Below are 14,644 nucleotides of genomic sequence, written 5' to 3'. Positions count from 1 at the left end.
TATGCATATTCACATATATAAAAATTGCAAATACATTTTTAATAATGACTCTGTTATGTACTTTTCCCTTTTGCATCAAACTGGAAAAGGTAGTCTATGAAGAATGAAGACATCAAGACAAACCTAATGGGTACTAGTTACCAGAACTTCTTACTCTCAAGCACTACACCACTTTACATGCTGGGACCTCTTCACTATGACACGTGCTGTAAAACATAATTAAATATCTAATGCACCCAGTCTGGTATTTATGGGGTTTATCTGTTTGCAGTGACACAGCTTTCAGTCAGTGACTGCTGTCAACTTTGCTCATTTCAGGATCATGGCAGAGCATCATATCTAGTCTAACACTGACCATCCCCCAAGCACTGTGTGACCACCAACTTTGAGTCCATATTTGTTTTTAAATTAAGAGGAAAAGAGGGTAAGCAAGGGTTTCATGTCACAGAATCACAAAATCAATTAGGTTGGAAAACACCTCTGAGATCTTTGAATCCAGTATCTGGCAGAACACCACCACAATCAACTAGACCCTGGCACAAAGTGCCATGTCCAGTCTTCCCTTAAACACCTCCAGGGACGGTGACTCCACCACTTCCCTGGGCAGTCCATTCCAATGTTTAATTAGTTTTACTGTGAAATTCCTCCAAACTCCCTGACACATTTTAGACTATGTTCACTTGTCCTCAGGTCACTTGTTACCTGGGAAAAGAGACCAATCCCCACTTGGCTACAACCTCCTTTCACGTAGTTGTAGAGAGTGATAAGGTCCCCATTAGCCTCCTTTTTGCCAGGTAAAACAACCCCAGGTCCCTCAGCAGCTCCTCACAGGACTTGTGCCGCAGACCCTTCATCAGCTCCACTGCCCTCCTCTGGACTCGCTCCAGCACCTCAATGTCTTTCCTGTACTGAGGGGCCCAGAACTGGATGCAGTACTCGATGTGTACCCTGACCAGTGCCGAGTCCAGCGGGACAATCACTGCCTGCTGGCCACATTGTTTCTGACACAGGGCAGGATGCCATTGGCCTTCTTGGCCACCTGGGCTCACTGCTAGCTCATGGTCAGCCAGCTGTCGACAAGCACCCCCCAGATCCTTTTCCGCTGTGTCACGCGATGGAATGCCCATGCTCCTGAAGTACGACCATGCTGGTGTCAGTCACTCCTCCAGCAAAGGGCGAACAGTGGATACAGCGAGGTGGTCCCGACCCCCGCTGCCAGGCTGGGGGCTCCAGCCCACCGACACGGGGCAGGGCCGGCAGCACCGGGGCTGCGGCCCAGCGGGCGAAGGCCCCATTTCGGGAGGGGTGAAGTGTGGGGACAGGCAGCACACGTTGCACAGCTCTAAAGCCAGAAAAGGAGCCGGGGTGCCGGGAATGGCGGCCAGGTGCCCCTCCTCCGGAGCCGGAGCTTCCCGAAAAAGCGCTACGGCCCGGCGGAGGGGCGCCGACAGCCCGGGGGGACTCCCTGTGCGGAGGAGGAGAAGGAGGGAAAGGAGGAGGATGAGGCGGTGGGCAGAGCGGAGCAAACACGCACCTTCGCCGTGCAGATCGGGCGACGGCGCCGGCGCAGCCCTGACCCCCAGCCGGCGGCGGACGGGGGAAGGAGGAGCCGCCACGGGCATGGGAGGGGCCGGGCCGCCGCCCGGGACCCGCCGGTGCCCCCGGCCGTGGCGCCTCGCAGCTCGACCCGACCCGACCCGAGGCGAGGCGGGCCCGGCCCGGCCGCTGCCGCCCAGCCCCGGGGGCCTGAAAAACATCACCCGCCACCACCGGGTTTTCCAGGGGGGTGACACCTTCCGTGGGAGCGGCCGTGAGGGTGCTGAGGCACTGGACGAAGCTGCCGCCCGAAGAAGTTGTGGGTGCCCCATCCCTGGAAATACTCAACGCCGGGTTGGATGGGGCTCTGAGCAACGTGATCTAGTGGAAGGTGTCCTTGCCCGTGGCAGGGGGTTGGAACGAGATAGTTTTTAATTTCTCTTCTAACCCCAACCACTCTATGATGCTGTGATGATTCTAAGATTGCACTTTTATAGGGAGCGTGTGATAGTTGTGCAAGGGTACATGGAAAATGGACGAAGCATGAGGAGCCTTTCCTGCTGGCTGCACTGTGGCAGCATCCTTCTGAGTATTTCAGAGCATGGCTATTCTTGCTTGTGTAGTTCATTGATGTTTTCCAGCTGTCTAGAGGCTTTCCTGCCTTCATGCTCCTGGGAACTGAGGCAGGGCCACTGCTCCTCACATGGTGGCTGCCTGCAGAAGTAACATTACACTCATTTAAATAAAAGTGTGTTTATAAAAATACTTAGGTAAATGAGTGCAATTTCTTCTGCAGATAAGATCTTAAAATACAAACATGGGTCTTAATCTGCAAACACTTGAATTAAAGCTCTCATTTTATTCTGTTTAAGTCAATGGGACTACCCAGGTGCTTAGAGGCAAGGGTTTTTAGGATCAAAGCCCTTGGCGAATTTCCAAAAAGCTGCTGTAGCAGGAAGACATTGAAGAATTTCCCTCTAATATTCAACACTGTATTCCAATATTCATGAACTTTCTGCCTTAGTGAAATGACTGTTACACTAATGAGCTTCATGGGTGTGTACCTTGAGGAGGGGTTTGAAACACATTATTGTAAGATAATGGTTGTTCCTGCCAACCTGACTCCTCCACCTCTTTATTTGAGGTGACTCATTTGTATTTTTTCACTTGTATTTTTCAGTACAGCATCTGAACAGCAAGTTTTTTGCAGCTGGGACTGTGTCCTCTGCAATACAGATCAGGGAGCATGCTGGTGGGATGAAACAATATGTTTCTCAAACTGCCACAGTCCTTAAGAGTCCTGTTCCACTGAGGGTAGCAAAACAACTGTTTCAACAAAAATGTTACACAAGGAAAAGTCTGTCAGAGATTTGCGTGTCTGGCCCCTTCTTTCCTGCCCATTCTGTATATTCTTTACAAATAGTGCCCTATAAGCGTCCATCTAGTACTGTATCTCTGGAAAGAGATTATACAGTGATTACTGTGATAAATATGTCACTGAAAGTCATGCAAGAAAATATGCCATCCTCAAAGTTTGGCTGTTACACTCACAACACCTTGAACTTAACTACCAATGTACAGCCTTCCTTTTCACTTTCAGCAAGATAGAACACAGGACATGTCTTCATGAAAAAGCTCGTGTAAAACTGTACTTGTGGTATATAAATTTAGGATTTTGGTTGATTCATGAGAGTGATTTCATTTGCTCCCTTTACAATTAAATCACTTCACCCAACTGGTTTCCCATTATTTTTTCCTTAATTAGCTTACTTTGTTAATCCTTCTATACCAAGAAGTCAAAAGGAGCGTGATAATAGGCCGCCTTTTTTTCTCCTTCATCAGATAGTCAGAAGGATGGAGATATCTTGGTGTGGCTGTCATAAATCCTAGGTCAGAGGGTAGAGAACTCTGTCCTTGCCAGAGAACTGACAAAAGCAAGTAAAGAGACATAACAACAAAACCTAGAGCTCCACCCCTCTTCAGCCAGCAACATGCACAAATCTGTTTACAGGTTTGAAACACATCAATACCCACTTAGCCTCGGGAAAGGTATTTCCCTTACACCCATCTCTTACATTATTTTCTCTATTTTGCATTATTCACTAAATACATAGATTTGTTTGCAACCTCAGGACTTGCGGATTGCTCTGTTTTCCCTACTCGGGATTGTAATTGTAAATCAGGGAGAGGCTGGAGCTGAGGAGTCTTGTGATCAGTTTTGCAAACTTTATAGGCTACTATGCTGGGCAAAATCCTGGTCCCACCATGCAGAAATCATCTTTGTCATCCATCTTCCATACTCTTGAACTCATAAAGACTATCAGGTGCTTGAAGGTCCCTGAACGGATGCATCTTTACAAGATTGCTGTGATTATACTGCTTGAAACAGTGTCAGAGTCAAGAAGTTACTATTAAAGAAAGGGATTGGATATATATGAATGTCAAAAATAATCAGAATTATCTGATTGTAACTTGGTGCTTCAAGGAATGAGCTGGTATCTAACTCTGGGAAAGGGGAATTCAACCTAAAATGAGGACATACGACACTTCTTACTGCTGGATTTTTTCACCTATTATACAGCATATGAAGCAACAGGTGGAGTGTGCTGCTAGGCACAGGACATTGCCTGAGCAACTCCTGAATCTCTCCTGACCGGCAGTTGCTTGGTACAATGTTTCTCCCTGCACAGAGAGGGGGGTGACATGATGCTACTTTGCTGTGCTTTGGTTTTCCACTCCATTTAGACTGCACGGCTTTTGGAGCAAGAACTGCTTTGGTTGTCCTCCAAAATTTATGAAGTCTCTAAAATGTGACTGTATTAATAAGAAATCACAAGCATATTCACATACTAATTATTATGCAAAGTAGGGAGGGGGAGGGAAGAAAGTATGAGATTCCTTTGAAAAGCTGCCAGCACAGGTCCAAATACAAAAGGTGTTTGAAGTGGGAGCACACTGTACCAGACTGAAGGAATTACCAATATACCAGTTACCCTTATTTAGGAGTATGCTGTCAATTTTCATTTCTTTGCTTTAGCGTAGCATTTTTTGTTTTTTGACTCAGTCTCCCAACAGTCTCCTTTAGGTCTGCATTGGATTTTAGTACTACTACAAGATGTTTTCTTCATTTAAAGTTTTTCTCTGTTGCTTTGCACTGTAGGCAGGTAAAAATCGACTGCTAATTAATGCAAACTTCAGCTTTTATTTCCTTTTTTTTTTTTTTTCAGCTAAAGGAGCTGAAAAGAATTACTCGTAAGTTTCAAAGAATAATTATTCTTCAGTTCTTTGGAGAAAGAAGTGTTTAAGCTTGATCCTGACTTATACGTCTCCATTTATGTAGCCTAGCAGCAAATTAATATATCCTAGTAATGCATAGAACGGGGGAAAAAATAGGGACATCGTGAAAGAAAAACAGCAAGCACCTCAAAACACATATTTTTCTATACAGGTCTATTTGTTTTGCTGCTGTTGTGTCAGAGACTTGTTTATTTCAGGTGTCAAGATCAGATCATCAGGTGAGAACAGAACATCTGCCAGCAGTGGGTTGGTAGGGTATACTTGCTTGGGACGTATCTTAGCTGCAGCCTGGCCAGTGCAATGCAGGTTTGCTGTCAGAAGTCAGAATTAGTTGCCTCAAGTTTGTATCTCTTGCTGATACAAGACATCAAAAGTTGATACAAGCCAACAAAATGAGTCCTCTCCTGCCAAAGTGAGATCTCCTCTCTGAATAACATCAGCCAGTAGCAAAATGCCACTGTATACGTGCTCCTGGCAACTGCAAGCCCTTCTGCTGTTACAGCCTCTTGCAGCGAGGGGATGCAGCATCTCCAAAACGCCATGATGAACACATGCTCCAGGGACATAAAAATGTCAGCAACTCATGACCCCACAAAAGTTCTGGCAGCAAAACTTCCTGCTGAAGACGTAGTCTGGCTGGGTGATTTCTCCTGCAGACTACTACAAGTTTTCTTATGGGGGCAGTGAGTTTGCCATACCACAGACAGGGTTTTGGTAAAAATGGGTGGAACATGTTCCCACTTGAATCTCCTTATGAACTATGTGACTTGTGCTGCAATGGATGGAGATGAGAGCATGGGCATCTGCTGTAAAACCAGACGTGCAAGGAGCCCTTCCTGCTCATTCCTACGGATTTTCAGTTTTCAGGTAGCAATTGGTCCAGCAACATACATGGGTCTGCCTCCACTCGTGTTTACAAAGCAAAGGTATTTGAATGTCTGACATCAATTATCATATATTTGCATTAAAAATACATTAAATACTGCTCTAAAGAGCTTTCCTTACAATTAAGCAGTTAAATTATAGTTTCTCTCAAGAACTCTCTCCCCTAGAGCTAGGTACCTTTATTCTTCTCAGTATTTTAGTGAGGATAAAACCCAGGTTCAACTTACTCAAAATCCAAGTTTGACTTATTCCACCCATATTTGTCCCAGACAAGTTTAAATCCATGAATAGTTTTAAAAATGCAGATAAAATACATCCTTTATTTCTGGACTTGGGCTGAATCGAACTGTATTGAACAGCCCCCCCATCCCCATCACTGGAGGTGTTCAAGGCCAGGTTGGATGGGCCTCTGAGCAACCTGGTCTAGTGGAAGGGGCCCCTGCCCAGGGCAGGGGGGTTGGAACTAGATAATCTTTAAGGTCCCTTCTAACCCAAACCATCCCATGATTATATAAACACATTACAATGTTCACACAGGATGTGAACATAAAATCTCCGTCTAACAGAAGCAGATGGGAGGCTGAGCAGGAGTGTGACTTCTCTCAGTAAGCTTCAGCCAGCCATTTTACTGGGAAGGGGAGTGTTCTTGGAGTGGCAGATACCAGACAGATGGACAGAAACTGCATGCTCAAATAGCTTGTTTTCATCTGAACAGGCCCAAAAGTGAGGGGTGTTTTATTTTGTGACAGGTTTTGAGCACAGACACAACTCAGCGTGTGGATTCATGCTGTGAGATCTAGCTTCACCAGTATCTCATTCTAGGTTTAACTACAAGACTCTGAACATGCTGCTCAAGTCAAGCATTAATCATTTAAACTTAAAAAAAATGTGACTCTGCAAGAGAGTCAATGTGTTACTTCCAAAACTAACTAAAATTTTGGAGTCCTGATCCTCTACAATATGAATTTAGAAGATGGCATGATTCCTACTCAAATTTGCAAAGTCTGTCTGATCACAGTTTGAAAGTTTTGATAAACATGCTGAAAAGTAAAATCTTATATACTGAGAGATTGTTTAAAAGAACATATTGCTTCTTTAAGAAGAGGTACAGTATTTCTTAGAAGAGCCAGACCTGAACAAGTCTATGGAATTTCAGAATCTGCATTAAAGGTCCCATTAGGAAAGGTTAAAGTAAAATTCCACTTGGCTTTTAGTGACGCAAAGTGTGTTATAAAAAGCACAGACTGGAAGAGAAAAAATGATGATTTCTATTGCCAGAGCTGTTACAAAAATCAAACCATGAATTGGGAGAAGTCACATGGCTGGGCACCTGTAACCAATTTTTGAGATGATAAAAGAAAACTTTAGACTCTTTGACAGCTCTTCTTTGGGTATAATTCTTTTTTTCAGGCCTTTTTTTTTTATAAAACCACTTAGAAGATGAAAAAGTGGAAACCTTGTACTCCTCCAACTTATGGGAAAAAAAGAAGATAGATTGAGACTTGATGGTTCTAAAGTATTACCAGACATTGTGATTGGAATTACTCAATTCAGTAACACACAGAAATGGTTCTGCCTAATAAATAAGTTACAATTACTGCATGTGCTTTATAGTCAAAATAATTTTGCTAAACTTTGTTCTGATGGGCCTAATATATTTTACTTCATAAGAATTGCTCATTTTATGCATTCAGAATGAATTCTCAATTTACATTGAAAAGCAAGTTGAAACAAATAAAAGCTATAAACTGAATGAGCTGGTAAATATTTATTTACCATTTTAACGTAACAGAATGGAAAAACTAAAATATAAAAAAATGGAAGTTAAGCTTTGTAACGGTATAAATATGAGAACAGTCTGTACTACTGCAGAGCAAAATTTAGTGTAAAGATTAAATAAATGGTGAGTTAACAAGCCATCTTGTTTACCAGCCAATAAAAATTTTCATTAGGAAAAAATCTGAGCACATGCAAAACAGGATGAAAGCTGATGATTTAAAGACAAGTTTCTATCTGCTGTTTTGATTGTAGTCAATAATTTAAGCTTACAGGGATTCTCAGGGAAAGTTTTCCTGTGGGATGGAGTTCAGATCATGAAGATTCCCTAGAACTGCTCCTGAAGTCTTGGCTCCCCAGCATGGAAGTGGCATAGCTGCCAGCCTGGCAGGGAGGCTATAGGGCAAGGCAGGGTCCTTCATTCATTTTGGTCTGAGCAGGAGTGAGCCATTCCCTCTGCCCTCTGAGACTTTCGCCAAGCCAGCATTAACTCATCTGGCACTGTGGGCTGGCCCAGAAGGAAGCTCATGCTCTGCTTCTCTTCCTTTCACAAGAGACTCTTGTGTTAGCTCTGTGGTATTGAAAATTATAGGGATGAATGATGAAAACTGAACTTTGGGCTGGTTTACATTCTTTCAGTACCATTTAGTGTGATGGTTGTTGACTTCTCCCCACTGCTATATTTAGAAAGGGGAGTAGGAAGGAGATGAGTGTTAGTATTATGGGTTATGACATAAAAATATCAAAAAGAAAGTCTGTTCTCATTTCTCTTTGGTATCCTCTGGGGACCTGCAGTGTTTAGAGAAAGCTCCTATTCCACCACAGGAACTCAGGAAAATGGGTACCAAACTTTGTTTACACTCTAGGACTACATATGGCCATACAAGGTAGGTGGGTAACTAGGACACAGAACTTTTTCCTCCACTGAGCTTAGTTTCCCACCACTAGGATAAGCTTCAAAATAGGTTGCCTGGTGGAATTATTGTTCCTTATACGTCAGTGCTTGGATTAAACATAGAAAAATATCAGAAGCTTCCTCTGTGTTCATCAAATAAAAATCCATGGGAAAAAAACCTGCTAATGCCCCAGAAGAAATCTAAATTAATTAAAGTCACCCCCTACAGAGAACTTGGGCTCTGTTTATTTTCAACAAACTATTACAGGTTTTGCAATATTTTGCTGGAAGTTTTTCACAAGCATTCCTGCTTCCTCTCGTTCCAGGCCAGGGCCTGAACTGCCAGGCTGGAGGAATTCTTTGGACCTGACCTTTAGTCATGAGAGACAGAGGCGCTCAGCCCCAGTCAAACTACAGCATTTTACAGATCTATTACATCTACAGACTTAAAGCTGCAATGTGAATTAAAAAACTAAAGAGTTTTGCAAGCTATGCCATAAAAACATATATCAAAAGAGTCTGATGTAGTGAAAGCTTGACATCTTTCAAGCATGGGAAAGAAATGGAAAGTTGCTTCAATAGGTAACAGCACGTCTTGACTGCAAAGTCCCTGTTGCACATCTCATCCTTTTCTTCCCACCTCCCATGGACAAGACAACCCAGACCCTTCCAAGTGCAGCGCAGCAGCCCAATCATCGCCTCCTGCCACCCTCCCAGCACCTTGTGCGGGCAGCAGGATATGCACAGGGTCAACCTTGCAGATCCTCCACCTGCTTTGCTGTAGCCAAAGTTCCAGGGTCGAGCCAGCAGCACAAGCTGTGACTGGCATCACATCTCTGATGTGCTGGGAAGCTGTGTGCAACCAGAGTGTCTCTCAGGGTATGACACCAGCAGTCCCTCGTTCCCCTGCCCATAGATTCTCTCTGTGAAGGACAATTTCAGTGCAATGGTAACAACAAGAAAACAAAATGCCTTGTAATTTTCAGTGGAAAACAGGGGCTGTCAGGACAGTTTTCTCTTCCTGCCTTCTTTCCACTCACCCCCAATCAATGTCTGCAGCTCTAAATGAGCCCTGTCCCCTCCCCCTTATCCCCACTAGAAACTAAACTCAGATACTGCAAATACACAGAGGGATTTTCAGATTTCCACCCACGTAAGCAGCTATTCGGCACATCTGATGCACATGTGAAATTGGTTCACAGGGGCCAGGGCAGGCACCCACATCTCCATTTCTAGTTCTACGGAACCTAGATTTTATTACTTATTTGATTTCAAAGCAAAAAATACACAACTTACTTTACTTCACAGAAGAAGAAACCTCAGCAAAGCATCTTTTTTCCCCTAGCAGGATTGGGTTATAGCTCCCCCACTCCCACCCATGCAGCTGAGCCCAGTGCCTGGTCAGCCCGAGAGTTGTGAGGAAATCAAATGCACATGTCAGCATCCCCCTCTCCTGCTTCAGCCACAAACCATCCCAGAGCCAGAAGACATGCCAGGGAGTGGTATACTAGCTGTGTCTTTTCTCAGATGAACTGTACAGCAAAGTCCTGTTTGCTCAACCAGAGGAGTGTTTTGGAAAGGCAATACTCTAAAGGTTCACAGCACGGAGCTTTCACACCGAAGTTCAGAGCTCCGGGATACATAGCCAAGAGCTTAAATGTAACAAAATTAGTATTAATGCTCATTGAAAGTGGACAACAAATATTTCCTTAAAGGAAATTATGCCAGTCTGATTAAGCAAGTGCTAATTTACAAATATAACTGATTGCAAATCTAAAAAAATTTGCCTTATTATTTTCATCTATAAGAATAACAGTCCTCCCCTCCCTTCTCACTTGCTTAAGCAAAATACATAAATACTCAGCGTAATATCATGTTTATCTGGATTCCTTACAAAAGTTTCCTGTATTCCATATGTTGCTTAAAAATAGTATCTATCATTTAAGACTGCACTCCACCATCATTTCCATACATAGCTCTAAGGAAAAATAAAAGGAACTACTAGTCACAGTTACAAATATGCTACTCTCTTGTTAGGAGATGCAAGAGCACCATTTTTATTTTAATTTATCCTATTTAAATGAAGTGCAGTGCTCAAAGTGAAGAAAAAGCTAACTAAGCAGCTTGTAAACATGAGCTACAGCTCACTCATAAAGCTGGCAAGCAGAGGAACCACGTACTCAACTTCTGAAGTTATTTTGCCATGAATAAAGCAAAGGCGAGAGCCTTCTTTCAATATAAGTTTTACACTAGTCGCATTTGGCTTCTTTTACAAAGAAACTAAGAGGAAGTAACAATTTATAACCCAGGGTAAATCAAAGCAAAATGGCATTTTGATAAACACTAGAGCCTGTCAATCACCAGGAAACTCTGTATCAGATTGCTGAGGAATTCCAGAGCTGCTACAGCAGCTCCAGCAGAGCAGAGCCAAGGGTCTCTAGGAAAAGCCATCACTGGCTGTGGGCAGGTGGCGCAGCACCCACAGCCTGGCACCGAGACTGCCAGCTGCCCAGCAACATCCATGAGTAGCCAGAGTATTGCTAGAAACACATCCAGGAAGTGGAGAACAAAAGGGAAGGGAAACCGAAGACCAACTCGTGCTAGGAAGCCTCAGTGTTTAGAGACACACATTTGGCTGCCAATTTCTTCTGAACAGCATCACTGGCAGTCGAGTGTCTGCACCAGACTGATTTTCAGACTGATGAAAACTGAACTTGTGTTTATAACCAAGATGATAGCTCTGTTACAATTTTTCCCTAGTAGTATGGTTTGGCACTAAAAACAGAAAGGCAGAGATCATGAGATGATAAATCCTATTAACACACCTACTACACGTTCAAAAATTTCAGGTTTTTGTTAGGGAGGGTGGAAAGACTGCAGTATTTCAGGGCCACGTACACAGCTGAAGCATTAAACCTCTTCTGCATATAAAAGAGTGGATAATGAGCGTGCAGGTAAAAAAGGGTGAATGGTGAAATAAAGCTGAAAATTTACCTTTGCTTCTGTTTGTAAACAGATGCAGGAGGAACCAGACAAGCATAATATTTGATAGTCTGCATAATTACAACAGATGTCTATGTTGGATAAAGTGGCCTGTATAGTAGATATAGAGGCAGAGTCTAATATACATAAATAAAATCTAAACAGCTAGTTATTATCAATTTGCTTATGAAGAAGGAGGAGACAGTTTATCTGGTGTTTAGTATTTACAGCTATACTTACAGCAATATTCATTGCACCCTTGAAAGAAATTCGGATCTACTATGTTAAGCAAAGTGGGCTTCAAAAAACTGGATGTCAGACTATACAAATAAAGTATTAGTTTAGGCATGGTAGACTTTATTTTGGCACTTTAACAAATGCTTTATTTTACAGCAGTGGCACAGCATTTGCCAGAAATTTTCTTTTCTTGGCACAGTTATTTCAAGCACTTATTTTACTAATTGAAGTTCACTAAATATTGCACAAGATATACCTGTTAAATTCTTACCCTGTTTTTACTTGCCGAACTTGTATGGCTTTGAAAAACTTGCCAGTTAAGTAAAAAGCAATATATTAAATATTTTAGCACAGGATAGCATTCATTTGTTCCTAAATGACCACTGAACTTGGGACAGCAACAAACACAAGTTGCGCAACTCTTATCTAAAGAGCTACCAGATCTTATTTACAATACATTGCCATTTCCGAAAAGCACTTCAGCTTGACATCCTGAACACCTGTACTTTGGAAATCCCAAAAATAAAAAATGAGGAGGTCAACAGAGCAGAAGACGAAGCCATTTGTCTGTTACAAAGCATAGTATAAGGAGGCAGACTATCATCTTCTCCCCGTGTCCCTCTATCCAGCACCTATCTAAGGTCTAAGCAACAGAGACTTTCTCTTCTACTCGGAATATTTCTTTCTTCTCTTATGAAGATGTTCCACTTGTCTCAACTCTTCTGCTGGAGTCTGAGCAGAATAAACCAAAATTCTCCAAAAGGACAGGGAAAAAAACCAAACCCAAACAACAAATCAAAAACAAATACACACAGTAAGTGAACTGGGGTACTCCTTTGAATTTTACAGTAGGGAAAACAACATTTGCAGGAAGAACAGCCCTGTGTCAACACTGCCATTAAACACAATGCAAAAGTCGAATGTCTCACAGCTAATACACCAGATGCAAGACTTAAACATTCCCACTTTTCTCTGCCACTTCAGCAATAAACCTGGTATGAGGATCACCCTGATCAACAGCCTTTCTTTTTTTGGTTTGGATTTTTAAGATCTACTAGTGTACTCTGTGACATTAAAACGTAAGCAAATAGACATAAAATGAAAAACATACAAAAGTATATCACAATGAAGAATTCTCAGTATTAGGCCACATGATTTATTCAGTAGTGTTTATGTTCCCAAATTACAATTATGTCTATCCATGTAAGACTACAAAAGTTACCATTAGAATTGTCTGTGCTTATAAAATACCAACATTTTCTTTTACTGTTATATACTCATTAACACCAGTCTGCAACGAGTCACATATAATCATAGGCACTTCAAAGGCTTTAAAGACGTTTACAACTTAAATGCATTTTTAAAGAACAAAAATTTAAACCTCTACTTGTACCTTCAAATTGCAATTAACAAATACAGTGGCCATAGAAATCTGCAGCAACTTCTCAAAATACTGTTAGAGTCTTTGGGTTTGCTTAGGTTCGTCAGTAGCTTACTACAAATCTTCCTTACAGGAGATTTGTTTAGTAAGAATATGACTATACAGTTTGTAGTAATAATCCAATTTTACACATTAATTTGCTGTTACAAATCTCACTGAAGCTACAGGTACGCTGAGAAACAATGCAAAGTGTAAAATTGATATTCTGACACTTAAATTTATACAAAGTGGAGGTTAAAGTTTACATAGCTGAAAAATTACATTTACACTAAAAGTTACTGTTATCTGAATTATCTGAAGACAAATTGCACCATGACAACTACAAAAAGGCATTTTTTGGAAACAGATAAATTAATGAAATAAAAACTAACTTGTAAGATCAATCTGAGACATGCTGACAAAAATTAAACAACTTTCATTGAACCATAGGATAAAACAATAATTTTCATTATTTTATATTTATGCATAAAGTTTTAAAAATCATTCAGTGAACATCAATGGTTTTATAAAATAATGCTTTGCCACTGTTATTCACAGAACACTGCAAATGTTAAGTTTTAATTTTACATTTTTAAACGAATATGTGAAAAGTTTTAAATACAATGGGGTTTTATCATAAAGGTGCCATAACGGCTCTTTAATGAAAAAAAAAAACTTCATTATTCTATGCAAAAGCTTTATTTAAAAAAGTTCAGTGATCTCATAAATAGAGACACTAAGTTGGAATTTTATGCATAAAACTCCTTAGTAGGTGCCTTTTGATAGGCAGCACAGGATGGTTTACGTTCACCAAGGTCGTAACTGCCTTCATCCTTCTTCCTCATGCGATACACCAGCAGCAGGATAAGGAAGATTGCGAAAAGAAAACCAATAACTCCGCCAGCAATAACAGCTGCAATCAAAGAAACAGAGATTCACAATATGCCAGTAAAACAAGTTTAGCACCATACTTCTTTTTCATCTCACACAACGAGTTTGCTATTATTTTCAAATTGCAGGAAAGGGCTCCCATTATGCAACTGTCTTCATTATTAGTATCCTGAAATATACTGTCAAAAAGCTTGTTTGCTTTCGTGAAGGCAATCATGTAAAACGACATTCCACTTACAAGTCAGAGTTCCAACAACCCACAGTTCTAAAAAAGTTATTAAATTTTTTCAAAGCCTCAATTAAGAAGACCACTACTACTGCCAGAGTATAAAGCTGTCTTTCAAACTCATTTTTTAAACAGTTACATTTTCAACTTTAAAAGATTTTGTTACCCTAACTAAAAAATGGGCTTTTCCTTTTCTCTGTGAGTTTTCACTCTGACTCTAGGCTAAAATGAACTTCCTATTGGTGAATAATAGGAGAGAACACTTCATGCACTTGTGAGTGTGTGCAAAGTATCAACTCCCAACCAGACTTCAAGAGGAAACCCACATGCTTCCACTGATGTGGATTTAAGGCTATTCACATTTTGATGCTCATAGGAAGAAGTGGTCCAAAACTATGTGACTTTCATGGCTCCCAACTCCCCTTCCAAATACAGGGGGGGAAAGTATACCTGTAAACACTGTCTTTAGGCCAAAAAAAATCTCACAGGTAGTGAACAC

General features: G+C 41.5%; 2 protein-coding genes across 2 annotated transcripts in view; both read right to left on the bottom strand.

The window, feature by feature from the left end:
• The window catches only part of CPQ (carboxypeptidase Q), a 149,024-nt gene extending 147,397 nt beyond the window's left edge, over positions 1–1,627 (bottom strand). The window contains exon 1 of the mRNA XM_039549698.1: positions 1,535–1,627. The gene's annotated coding sequence lies outside the window, so the exon portion shown is untranslated. The remainder of the gene's footprint in view (positions 1–1,534) is intronic.
• Positions 1,628–11,705: 10,078 nt separating this feature from the next.
• SDC2 (syndecan 2) overlaps positions 11,706–14,644 on the bottom strand; it is a 60,182-nt gene continuing 57,243 nt past the window's right edge. The window contains exon 5 of the mRNA XM_039549172.1: positions 11,706–13,941. Within this exon, the coding sequence (XP_039405106.1) occupies positions 13,778–13,941 (164 nt within the window). The 3' untranslated portion in view covers positions 11,706–13,777. The remainder of the gene's footprint in view (positions 13,942–14,644) is intronic.

This window comes from Corvus cornix, chromosome 2 (genome assembly GCF_000738735.6).
Source record: "Corvus cornix cornix isolate S_Up_H32 chromosome 2, ASM73873v5, whole genome shotgun sequence".
NCBI lineage: Eukaryota > Metazoa > Chordata > Aves > Passeriformes > Corvidae > Corvus > Corvus cornix.
The sequence above is the reverse complement of the archived record's forward strand: the minus strand, read 5'-3'. Positions and strand labels throughout refer to the sequence as shown.